This window comes from Micromys minutus (genome assembly GCF_963924665.1).
Source record: "Micromys minutus genome assembly, chromosome: 1".
Classification (NCBI taxonomy): Eukaryota; Metazoa; Chordata; class Mammalia; order Rodentia; family Muridae; genus Micromys; species Micromys minutus.
In genome coordinates, this window is record NC_137969.1 from 260112951 (window position 1) to 260125918 (window position 12968).

The 12968-nt window shown below is 44.3% G+C and overlaps 1 protein-coding gene across 2 annotated transcripts; it reads left to right on the forward strand.

Annotated features, from left to right (window-relative positions):
• Positions 1-313: 313 nt before the first annotated feature.
• On the forward strand, positions 314-2835 carry SP8 (Sp8 transcription factor; the record flags this gene model as incomplete). 2 transcript variants are annotated; one of them, XM_080908864.1, is made up of 3 exons in its annotated part: positions 314-334; positions 1094-1183; positions 1342-2835. In XM_080908864.1, the coding sequence occupies 3 exons, from the start codon at positions 314-316 to the stop codon at positions 2833-2835; spliced, it is 1605 nt and encodes a 534-aa protein (XP_080764990.1). The 2 variants fall into 2 exon arrangements, with proteins under 2 accessions (XP_080764990.1, XP_080764991.1); XM_080908865.1 differs by lacking the exon at positions 1094-1183.
• Positions 2836-12968: the final 10133 nt, after the last annotated feature.

Here is a 12968-nt window from a genome sequence, read left to right on the forward strand (position 1 = left end):
TCTACATTGCTTTCTCCGACGTGGGTCACACTTGCAATCACTTTACACGCGCGCGCACACGCACACTCTGCGACACTCGCACCCCCACACTCCCGCCGGCGCCGATGACCTCACGGCGCGCGCGCTGCGCGGCCCGGCGAGGCCGCAGATTGGCTGGCCGCGCCTCCGCGGCACTTCAAAGCCGGAGAGGGAGCTACAATTGTGGCGGAATGGGCGGAACTGATCATTGTATTGCACACCTCTAAAAAAAACACTGCCTCTGATTTATCAATATAAAAAAGATCCTCTGAGAGGAGGAGGGCGCTTCTGTGTGATGGCAACTTCACTTCTAGGGGTGAGTCTCAGGATCTTCTCTTGCTGGTTTAATTAGTTTCCTTTTATTGCCTATCGGAGGGGGTTAAAGTCGCCCCGGCCAGGCCACGGGCTATCAGTCTCTCTATTGAGAGCCAGCCCCCCCCCCCCTCTTTAAATACAAGTGAGTTTAGAAAAAAAGAAAGGGGGGAGGAGGCAGAGCCACCTTTTTTTTTTTTCAGCACAGGAAAGGTTCCTAGGGCATTGAGACCCGCCACCTCGCAGAGCCCGGCTGCTCCCTGCTCGGGAGAACTGAGCGTAGTCCCTAATACACGAGACGATTTCGAAGGGGAACGCGAGTAAGTTTTTTCCTCCTGGGCATACTGCAGATTCTCCCCCTTCCCCTTAATATTTTTCCTCACCCCGCTTTGTATTGCAGGTACGTTGAGCTCGTCTTATTTCTACCATTATATATAGATACAGAGAGAGAGAGAGAGAGAGAGAGAGAGAGAGAGAGAGAGAACTAAAAGAAAAAAAATGAAAGAGCTAGTAAGTCTTAGACCTTAGGGAGAAGCAACTGAGGATGGGTTGAGAGGAACAGACTTTTCAAAGCTCCCTCTGGATTACAGGGTAGCGATCTTAAATGCAATCTAGAGATTTCCCCAGGTTGTAAGGTAAAAGGAAACTTCTCCCTCCCTAGTCTGGATTTGGACTTTCTTTTCATTCGGTCGAAAGCTTCTAAGGGCTTTGTGAACACAAGAGTGCCGACATAGGTGAGAATTCTTGTTAAACTCTTCTTTAGCGTGGCGCTTTGCTCCGGAATCAGACGCCCGCAGCCAAACTTGTCCCCTCCTGTAGAGTAGGAGGCAGTCGGGCGCCGGGGCAGCTGGGTGTGCAGGGTAAGTTGGTGGCAATGTGCCTCAGCGAGAAATGGGGAGCAGTGGGGCGTCTGGAGGCTACCAGGGGACTAATGCACATTTCTTTCCTCCCTCCCCCACCGGCCCTTTGCCCACCACCCCTCCCCCACCTTTTCCTCTGCTCCGGTCTCAGGAAGAACCGAGGTTGGGATCCACTCCTCTGGCCATGCTTGCTGCTACCTGTAATAAGATCGGCAGCCCCAGCCCGTCTCCCTCCTCCCTGTCGGACAGCTCTTCTTCCTTCGGTAAAGGCTTCCACCCTTGGAAACGCTCCTCGTCTTCCTCCTCCGGCAGCTGCAACGTAGTGGGTTCCAGTCTCTCTAGCTTCGGCGTGTCGGGGGCCTCCCGGAACGGCGGTACGTCCTCGGCCGCAGCGGCGGCGGCGGCCGCAGCGGCGGCGGCGGCGGCCCTGGTGTCCGACTCGTTTAGCTGCGGAGGCTCGCCCGGCTCCAGCGCCTTCTCTCTCACCTCCAGCAGCGCCGCAGCAGCGGCAGCAGCTGCCGCGGCAGCCGCTTCCAGCTCGCCCTTTGCCAACGACTACTCTGTGTTCCAGGCTCCGGGCGTCTCGGGGGGCAGCGGCAGCGGCGGCGGGGGAGGCGGCGGCGGTTCCGGAGCACACTCACAGGACAGCTCCCATCAACCGGTGTTCATCTCTAAGGTGCACACGTCGGTGGACGGACTGCAGGGCATCTACCCGCGCGTGGGAATGGCGCACCCGTATGAGTCGTGGTTCAAGCCCTCACACCCGGGCCTTGGCGCCGCGGCCGACGTGGGCTCCGCGGGCGCCTCCAGCTGGTGGGATGTGGGCGCGGGCTGGATCGACGTGCAGAACCCCAATGGGGCAGCGGCGCTGCCCGGATCGCTGCACCCGGCCGCCGGGGGCCTCCAGACGTCGCTGCACTCGCCGCTGGGAGGCTACAACTCGGATTACTCCGGCCTGAGCCACTCGGCTTTCAGTAGTGGTGCCTCGTCGCACCTGCTCAGTCCTGCAGGACAGCACCTCATGGACGGTTTCAAGCCCGTACTGCCCGGCTCTTACCCCGATTCCGCTCCGTCGCCGCTGGCCGGCGCGGGCAGCTCCATGCTGAGCGCGGGTCCCACGGCGCCGCTAGGGGGGTCCCCACGCTCGTCCGCGCGCCGCTACTCGGGCCGCGCCACCTGCGACTGCCCCAACTGCCAGGAGGCCGAGCGGCTGGGCCCAGCGGGAGCGAGCCTGCGTCGCAAAGGGTTGCATAGCTGCCACATCCCGGGCTGCGGCAAGGTGTACGGCAAGACTTCGCACCTGAAGGCGCACCTGCGCTGGCACACGGGCGAGCGGCCGTTCGTGTGCAATTGGCTGTTCTGCGGGAAGCGTTTTACGCGCTCCGACGAGCTGCAGCGGCACCTGCGGACCCACACGGGCGAGAAGCGCTTCGCCTGCCCGGTGTGCAACAAACGCTTCATGCGCAGCGACCACCTGAGCAAGCACGTGAAGACACACAGCGGTGGCGGCGGCTCGGCGGGCTCCGGCGGCGGCAAGAAGGGCAGCGACACCGACAGCGAGCACAGCGCGGCGGGAAGCCCGCCTTGCCACTCCCCTGAGCTGCTGCAGCCTCCAGAGCCGGGCCACCGCAACGGCCTGGAGTGACTGTCGCGATGCTTCCCACCTGAGTCCCGTCGGGCTCGTGCGCCTGGACTGGGCTCCAGTCTAGGCTAGCTGTCTCGCGCTCTTTCCCCCAACTTCCCATTCTCCCTCTCACCGGTTTTCCGCTCGTAACTATAAAGGATGTGGACAGTAAGTAACACACATCGGCGGCTGGATCCTTGGCTCCCTTCTGCACGGTGACAGCCATGCAGGGCGCAGTGGGAACCCGCTCTGGGCTGGCGGAACTTTGAGAAAGCTGCAGCCTCTGGAGTTAGGACGGGATTAATGGGTTGTATGGTACACCACCGGCTTTTGTGGCCTTGGAAAGAACAGTGCCCAACCGGCTTGAGCCGCAGCTGTTAGGGAGAGGGATGAGGGAGTCCAGACAAGGAATCCCCTCCTGGACGCCCCTTGGACGACAGTCCCTTGCTGAGCACTACACTGGTGGGACGAACTGCTGCACCCAGACTGGGTTAGCAGAGTTTAGATCTCCCCATTCAGCTCTGCCTAGGTCTTTATGCCCTGCGGGTGAACCGATGTTCTGCAAACCGGAATCAATGCGGCCACCCTCTTTCGTCTTTGTAACTTTTTATTTTTTAACTGAAAATCCGAGAGGGAAAAATAAACAATTTTCCTCCGAGCTTCTCGTTTAGATAGTTTCCCTCTTGCTTGCGAGCACGTCTTTCTCTCTAAACTGCTAATATTGATCCCAAAGTTATTTTGATCACCGTAACTTATGGGGTGGGGGCGGGAATGAGGGTAGGTGTCTTTTCTTATGCAAAATACCCCTTTCCGGTGAGACCAGATTAACCAACTTCTTGTTTGTCCTTTTCTACCTCGGTTTTTTTTTTTTTTTTTTTTTTTTTTTTCTCTTTCTCACCATTCCCAAGCATATTCTCCCAACCTCCCACACCACCACCACCACTTTTGGGTTAGTTCAGGAGTCAATTTATCTACTGATTTCTGTAAATTGTTGCAAGTCATTGAATATTTTTAGGATTAAACTTTTTTCTTTGTGATTTAAACTCACGTGAAGATTTCAGATGAGGCTGTAGTTGAAATGCCAAAAGAGGGAAATGGGGAAACTTTTTTTTTTTAATTCTTTGTAAAATATATCTGAGCCTAATGGTTTGTACAACTGGAAAATCGTTCTAGATTAGTTTCCCATTAAACATGACTCCGCCGGTGTGAGGTGTGAGGTACATTGTCCAGGAGACGATTTTGTATAGTATTTTTCTTGTACATTACTTCCGGTAAATATTTGAAAATATATTGAAGTAAACTTGATTTTTTTTTTCTTTTTCGTCAGAAGGAACTATTAAGAGTTATTGCTGAGGTTCTGATGAGCTGCAGGCTTTTTTTTGTTTATTTTTATTTTTTTCTGAACTCAATTCTGGAGGTGCAGAGCCACACACGCACTTTCCGGGCCTAGTTTTGCTCGAATATGAATTTAGATAGGTATCAAGCTGTAACTAAGACTCTATTTGATAAATGTTGGATGACATTTAATTTAATGGCGCATGTACTTATTTGCATTTGCTGGCAGTTCAGGTATAGTTAAAGTGAGAGTTCTCCTATACTTCATAATAACGGGGTCTGCCAAACCCATGTATTAAATAAATTGTCCAAGTGATATTCGACTAACTTTGGCCTTTGTGTATTTCCTGAAGGTGATATTGTTAACTGTTGACAAACACTCCTGACACTACATTTAAGTGTTGTTTGCAGAGTCTGCAAACTAACTATTCATTGTCATGTTGAAATAATTTGGATATTTCACATTGAAATGAAAAGCCTTTCTCTGGAACATTAGACTTGCATTTTAAATGCATGAAATGTAATTGATTTATTTGTAATATTTTAAATGGTATTAATAAACTCAGAAAAAAGACTAGGTCAGTTAATTTGTATTTTTTTCCCCTTTTAAAACTATGGCATTTGCATTTTATCTTCAGTTTTAATGTCTAATTTAAACAAAATATGACCCTGTTTTTTGTGGTAATATTTAAATATTTGCCTTTAAGATATTATGTAGATGGAAGATCTATTTGGCAAAGCTGTTTTCTTTGTTTACCAAGATAAAGATTATAGTGTCTAAGATATGTAATTAATTATTTACTATTAGATTTAGCTCAGCACCAGGATTTATTGACCTCTTAAAACTTGTAGTAATTTACAAACAATTCAAAGAAATTCCATGTTGCTACTTTCTTCTCAGTCTCCAGAAGGAGTCAGGTTGTTGGCCTTTGATTGAATTTAGTGTTTGAAAGGCCAAGACTTAGATGGAAGATCAATACTTTTAAAATAAGAGCATCATTTGGGGATGCCTTCTGTTAGAAGACAGAGGGGGTCAAGCTAACAAAAGCTTGTTGTTGTTTTTTTTTTTTTTTAGCATTCTATGTCTTAGCTAAACATTCTGCAGAGGTAAATATCAGTAGATTCCTGTTGAAATGAGTTATCTGTTCTTTAAAAGTCTCTAAACAGCCACCAAAGAAAAGGAAGGTTAAACCTTAATCTATCTACGAGGCTATTGTTCAAAGGTGTCAATGATGCCAATAAAAAAACCTTGTCTTGTTATGTCTAAGTGCATTTAAGCAATGGGTGTTCCTTGAGCCATACTTTGAAACATAGTATACTTTAAATGTTGATTGATGTTATATCAAACTATTTCACTATTAGATTAATATTATTTTGAATCAAACTTAATAAAAAGTTAGTGTGTTGAGATTCTAATAAGTTTAGCTTCTTTCTTTCTGTTTGCATGCTCCTCACTCAGTTCAGTCTTGGTATCCATCTTGATTTAAAAATTTTGCATAGAAATGTATGTAAAAATCATAATACACATAAACAAATGAAAAATACAGGGGGCTATAAATACTATATGATGCTTGGGCAAAAGCAATCAGATTAGTAGTTCAACATGTTGTATAATACAGTTGGTGCCCAGTAGTAGCCTTTATCAAGTTGCTTTACTCCATACATACATGGAGACCTCAAGCACTTGTGGTTATAGATAAGTTACCTTTGCTATTTTGGGATAAGGTGGCTCTAAGAAATGGTTACTAAGAAAAAGAAAACAGTTTCTGTCACTTTTTTCCTAGGACTAATGCAGAACACAGTTTAAGTGGGTTTTTTGTTTGGTTGTTTGTTTTTTGTTTGGTTGTTTTTTTTTTGGTTGAAACTTGCAGCAGCTGGGGGATATGGAGAGGCCAGTCCTACAGTTAATGTAGAGGCAGGTAAGAGGACAGCTGCTTGGTGCATTTATAGGAATGAATACTTGATTTGAGAGATGGGTTGTGCCAAGGAGGCATATCATCTGGAAGACTTCTGGGGGGAACAGAAAGTGGGACTTATTTGTGTGTGTGTGTGTGTGTGTGTGTTGTAGGTGTTCTAACTTTCACTTTTTTCCTTGAGCTTCCCTCACAGTCTAGCTTAGTTTTAGTTTGTTTTGCTTGGCATGGAGCAGTGTTTTGCTGTTGTTTGTTTGTTTTTGTTAGCAGTATTTCTAACTTAGTTTAGCAAAAAGCCAGTAGAATTCCCCCTTTGGAGGGCTGAACATCATGTCTCTTTAGGGAGGAAGTAAGATGAAACACAAAAGGGATTCTTTTCTGTGTAGTCTGATAATGGCTAGAAACTCACTCCCATGAAGCCAGAGTAGCTGTCACTTTGAACCAAAGGACAAGCTTCCGGGCTTGCAGATCAAGGTAGAGTCAAACTAGCTGTTGACCCAGAGGTCAGGCCTGCATGTATCAGCCCATCCCCCAGAGACTGAAAAGGCCTTGCGCCGCCCCCTCCCCCCCCCCCAAGGGTTGGTGCTATCCAACCTTCCTAGTTCCTCCCTCAACACTTCCCTACCTTGCTTGCTTTTTCCTGGCTTCTATATCACCTTTCTTTTTAGAAGAGTTTGTTCACTTATGTATGTGACTGATTTAGTGAAGGTATACTTTAAACCAATGTGACAGTTGCTCTCCCACAGCGAAATATACTGGACGATGTTCCTTGATAGGCTTGTCTCTCCACTGTCCTGTTACTCTATTCTTGGCATAACTTCTCCGTTGGGCTCAGCTTGGGAACCTGCAACCAAGCACTGAAACAGTAAAGAGTAGGACTTCTGCTTCTTAAGTAGATGGAGAGTTCTATCATCAGCACGTTGTCTCCCCGAGGATCTTTTGACCAGGTTACTGAATGAAAATTTTTATTGAGAATAAATGTTTTATTTGTTATAGAAGAATGCCTCACAAGTCAGAGGACTTGGTGGTGGTGGTGAGGTGTCTGGTAAATTAAAGCAAACATGTATAGGGTAAATGTGTAGATTTAAATATCCTCAGGCTAAGAAAATAAATTCTAGTTTTGTTTTCCTTATGAGGTATTGAATCGATCCCAGCATTTTTGATTAAGTATGGTTTTTTACCTTTTTCTGCCCTTTAAAAAGAAATGTTTGTGTCTAAGTAGGCATTTCTATTTATTCCTCCCCCCCTTACTGAAATAACTATAGGTTCGGGTAACCTGCTCCCTGTGCGCGCTTCTTTTCCGAAATAGGCTTCAAATTCTACGACGGACCTTGGAGAGGAGATGTTGTGTAAGAGGGTAATGCTGGTCTCTTCAAATTCATTCGGCAGCCCTCCGAGTGCCGTCCTCCAAAGCGCTTTACTCAGTGCAACGGTTGCTGTTAAAAACCAAGATGCAGAACTAGCTTGTGCCCCTATTTCTTGCTTCCGTATCAGGGGAAAGCCAGTAATCCCCGAGTGTTCTATACTCCAGTCCCTGGTTCCTGGGGAAGAACTGGCGGTCTGTCACCTTGTCTCTATGGGAGCTGAACGTTGATTCGCTGCTGCAGGTGGGAGGGAAAGGGTCTATTTTATTTTAGTCCCTGGGCACGTGTTTAATTTAATTTAATTTCTGTGGGGTCTCTTGGCAGCAGAGAAGCAGGTTTCTACATGGGCTTTGATTCCCGAGGCAAGTCGGGACTCCGAGAACCCCGGGAACAGAAAGGAGGGCTTGGAGAGACCTAGCCTTAGGCAAAATGCTTTTGCTACAAACCAATCCCTATCTTTAGTTTTAAGGTCACCTTTTAAAGCTTGTATAGTTAGGTTCTGGTTTGCAGTCCACTCTCCAGTTTGACTGCTCCGACCTTAAGTTTTGCTGAAGGTTCACTGGAAGGCTCATGCTGTGCTGACTTCGCCCGCCTCCAGTTTTCCGGTTCTCTGGAAACAACCAGGGAAGCCGGGGAAAACCTCCTAGCCATTCTTCCCCGCCGCTCCCTTTATCTCCACCCCATTCCGTTTCGGTTGTTCTTCACGTGCAGGCAGCCCTAGGGAAGATCCCCAGCCACCCCAGGAAAGCTTCCAGCTGCTAAGCTGTACTGGCGCCTGCTGCTCCCGGGTAGCAGTGGAAGCCTGGAGTGTCTCTGACCATAGTGCTGGAGCCCGTTGGGCTTCCGGCGCACACAAAGGCTAGGCGGCCGCCTGCACCTTCTGCGCGGACAGCGAGCGCCACCCTGTGCCCCGCGACCGCGCTGCAGAGCCCCAAGCCCGCGGTTCTTCAGCCTGACCTTGGGCTCCATCAGCATCCCCCCTCCCCTAAACTGCCTGCCACTGAGTCTGGCTGGCAGAGAAAGCAGTGGCGTTTTTTTTTGTTTGTTTGTTTGTTTTTTTTTTTTTTTTTTTTTTTTTTTGGTGGTTGGTTTGGTTGGGGTTTTGTTTTGTTTTTGTCTGTGTTTGGATTTAGGAATAAATTTAGCCACCTTGCAGAGAAGATGATAGGAAGGTACAGACTCATGGTACTTTGAGAAATAAAATTTTCTTAAAGCCTTGTACCTAAAACCCACCTCTCTATTGTTATTATTATTATTATTATTATTATTATTATTATCATCATCATCATCATCATCATCATCAGTCAACTACTGTTAACTTTCATTCTCTCTGCTTGCCCACTTTATTGTTTGGGCCACTGAGTACCAAGGCACTAGGAATCTTCTCCAGGTCATATTGGTGATATTTTAAAAGACCCAAAAGGAAAGATCAAACATTTGGAAAGAGTATCCTCGTTTGGAGAATGTGCCTGTAGCTGTCTGAGGAAAAGAGCCGGTATTTGGCAAAACTTTTCCCACCGTGGACTTTTGTAGACCCCTTTAGGCCCCAGACCTATGGGTTAGCTGGGATCTACTTTGTGTCCTTGAGATTGGCCAAGGGTCAGATTTGAAAATTATTGACGGTGCCCGTGTACCATTTTGTAATGGTATGAGGCACCGAGACTGAGGCTTTGTGGAAACTCTTCTTAAGCGCGAACAGGAACACACTCAGGGATGCACACCTGTGCAAAACAGGGCTCTCATAGTTACTTCTGTAGTTAAGAATCCTTATTTCCATTGACCCCATAACGGGGAAGGAAGGGTTTTTTACTTGGTGTGTACAGTGCTCAACACAAGTGATGCAAGGAGCTTGCAGCAGCAGATACAAGTAATGTGGCCACCCGCAGCTCTAGAACGTAATTGACAACTCCCTCTTCAGAGCACAGTCTCTTCCCTGAAACCAGCTGGTGATGCAAGCCCACCCCCACCCCAACCCCCTCTGGTCCGGAAAGCCAGGAAGCACTGGAATGCTTCTTCTCTCACCCTATTGTGCCTAGGTGTTGCAAACCACTGAAGGACAGAGCTTTGTGCTTTGATCTCCTGTCCCTGCCATTCTGTAGCACAGAGGGGTGAGTTTAAATTAAATTTCTTTCTCTGCTGATAAGTTCTAATGGGCCTCAGAAGGTGAATAATTATGCAGTAACATTTCATGGGTTGTTGGAGTGGGAATTCCCACTGCGCTGTCACCAGGAACAGAATGTTCAATGCTAAATGAAGCTTCTCAAGTAAGCCACAAGTGTCTTTCAAATCCCCCTGCAGATAATCTAGGACATTTCTACTTTTATCTTTCTTGCCTCTGCCAAGCAGTGTTACTTTTTCCCTTACATTCAAGTTGTATTGGTGTCTTTTTAACAATGGAAACAATCAATATTTTAAAGATCATATATATTAAAAAACAAACAAACAAAAACAGTGACAAACAAGACCTTGGTACTATTCTGGCAAAAGACACACATCCCCAGGACAAAGAGTCACCTGAGATTTGCCCTCACTAGGATATAGTTCTAGTCTTCTCTTGACTTTTATTGAACAAGTGCTTTTCTCTAGATTGTCAAAATATTAAGGCCCAGAGCAACTGAGCTCTTAAGAGTGAATCTGATTACTGGTATTTGAAGCCACCCAGTTCTGCACCCACATGATTTAAATGGGTTCTCCATTAGAGAAGGTTGAAAGGAAAAAAAAAAAAAAAATGCCCTTGCTGTTCCTTGCTACTTAGCTGGAGAGGACTAAATCTTTGAGATTTAAATTTAATCTTCTGCCAAGCACGATAAGAATGGTCAACAGTTTGGACTCTGTAAATGCGTCATGGCTACTTAATATCAAAAGGAAACCAGACCCTGAGCCTAAAAATAAAGGAATTCTAATTTTGTCACTTAAAACACAATGAAGGCTTTCTTGCTTTTTTGTATTATTATTATTAAGAAAATTTCTTGTTCTCCAATTTGTACCAGTGCTGAATTCCACACCAGCTTCCTTGTTTGGTTTCCTTTCTTTAAGTTTCTTCCCTTAGATGAATTGAGCTCCTGCAAGCTTCAAGATTTCTAAATCAACACATAGAAATTGGAGCCTGCTTATCAAGTTTTCTCTCCTCTCTTGGCAACCCATTTGAAAGGGCCAAAACAATGAGTTGATTTACATTATGCTCACTTCAACCTGAACTCTGCTCGAATGTTGGAAACATTCAATATTTCACCTGTGGGGGAACCAATCTTTCTAGCTTTCAGGTTTTTGGCCATTCTGTTTTAGGTCCTGAAGTAGGAGGGGGAAAAAAGTAGATGGTCTCCTCATTCCAGAGTTCAAGTAATTGTCTAATTCAGCTGAAAGTAAGAGGATTTGTACAGCTCAATTTTGCACCCAATTTAATGACCCTAATTACCCAGGATTCTGCCATCCGGTTTCTCATCATTTCAGAAAGTTGTGCTCTGGCTTCAGTGTTGATCAGTATTCATTTCTCTTGCATACCTGTTCCTTAACTCCCCCACCCCTTCCCTAAGTAGGTTTTTTTCCATTCAGTTTAGCCAGCAATGATCTTTGTGGCTGGTGGAAATGTGTTTAAAGGATATATTCATTGATTTTGTGGCATTTTAACAAGATTGTCGAGTCATATACACTCTACGTTAGACAGGCGAACTCATCTGTTGAAAATGATCTTTGTAGCATTATTCTAGAGGTATCTCAACTTTAATTTTAAAAATGAGCTATATTGGGTTACAGTTTACTAACTTTTGTACTTTGAAGTAAAGTAAGTTTGGATACTTCTTCCAAAGAATAAGTATTTTACTTAAGACTGTGGGAGTTAAGTTTGGGTAAGGTACACACATACATTATAATTCCGATGTCCTTGGCATTAGCATATTTTAGGCAATATCATAGTTAAATAGTGTATTAATAACTGGAGAGCAATTAAACCACTTAATAAATATTTTGGGAACAGAACATCGTGCTATATACACATTCTGCTGTATATACTTTGTAGGAGGCATGACATGCTTTATTTAGTATGTAATTATTAAGTGAAATGCATTGCCAGTGACATGTTTACTTGTGTGTTTTAGTATGAATACCCTGAAAGTCAGATTTAGTGAAGTTTTTCCATTCTTAAAATTCTACTCGCTCTGCAGGGAGCTACTTTCACACTAGCATGGTAAGGCAAAATGATGCTTAGGGCTGTGACTTCTTTTTATGCTCTGAAAACATGAATATTTTAAAATTCACTAAAAGGTAAACTATTGGTTATGAATTTTAGGTGGTATACAGAATTTCTGTGGTTTCCCCTCTATCACTGCCTTAAGTTAAAAAAATTAAGAATATATCTAGTTTAGTTCTATTTTTATTTTAGTTCTAGTTTTGTTTCATGTATTGACAACCAGATTAGAATCTTTTTTAAAGGGTTTCTTTTATATTTTTATTATTAATATTTAAATATTTATTTATTTTTTTAGAGTACACTGTCGCTGTCTTCAGACACACCAGAGGAGGGAATCAGATCTCATTACAGATGGTTGTGAGCCATCATGTGGTGCTGGGATTTGAACTCAGGACCTCTGGAAGAGCAGTCAAAATATTCTTAACTGCTGAGCCATTTCTCCAGCCCCAGATTAAAATCTTAATGGTTAGTTTTCTACTTCAAATGATTAAATGTGCATTTTAGCAGCATTCTATCTATAATACTCTGTACTTTAAAATTTGTATATGTTGAAATGACTTTATTTTCCTTATTATAGTGAGTAAAATGCAAGTAATTTAATGATTTCATTTATTTATCTGATTTAATTTTTAGTTATGTTTGTTTTTAAAATTGAGTTTGTCAGAGTACACATATATATAAAAGTTGGGCCCTTTTCTCTATCTTTCTCTGTCTCTGTCTCTCTGTCTTTGTTTCTTTTTCTCAGGATACCTCTTACATTGGAAAAACTGTTTGTATTTTTGTCTTGTTTAATTAAGATTATAGAAATCAGTGAAATATATTTTCTTAGAATATCTTCCATATAACTAGAAAAATAAAATTAAAAAGTTAGAAAAAACAATATTCTGTGCTGTTTTAAAAAGAATTAGGATGTGAAATGTTAGAATTGCTCATTTCCTAGAGGGTGAACTTGTGGAATTATTATTATTATTATTATTTTACTGTTTTGTGTGTCTTTATTTGTAATCTACTGTGCTATTGTTACTCATTGGCCTGGCTGACTAAGGAACCAAACCTACCAAGTTTAGAAGAGAAATAGCTGGAGACTACTGGTCAGCCACTCCATACTTCCTGATATTAAACTTGTAAACAGGCATTTAAAATTATATTCAATTCCTCACACTGTGACTCTGCATTGAAGTTTTGTCCGGTGCATTTTACTCCCTGGGATGTTGGACTCACCTCTGGCTGTAATTGTTCAAAGGTTGACTCATAGAAGCCTCAAAACTGTCACTTGCAAGGTATTACATAAATTGTAACCAAATAATTACACATGAAAGTTCTCTGTCTCGGGAGAGTTTCTTTTTCCTTCTATGA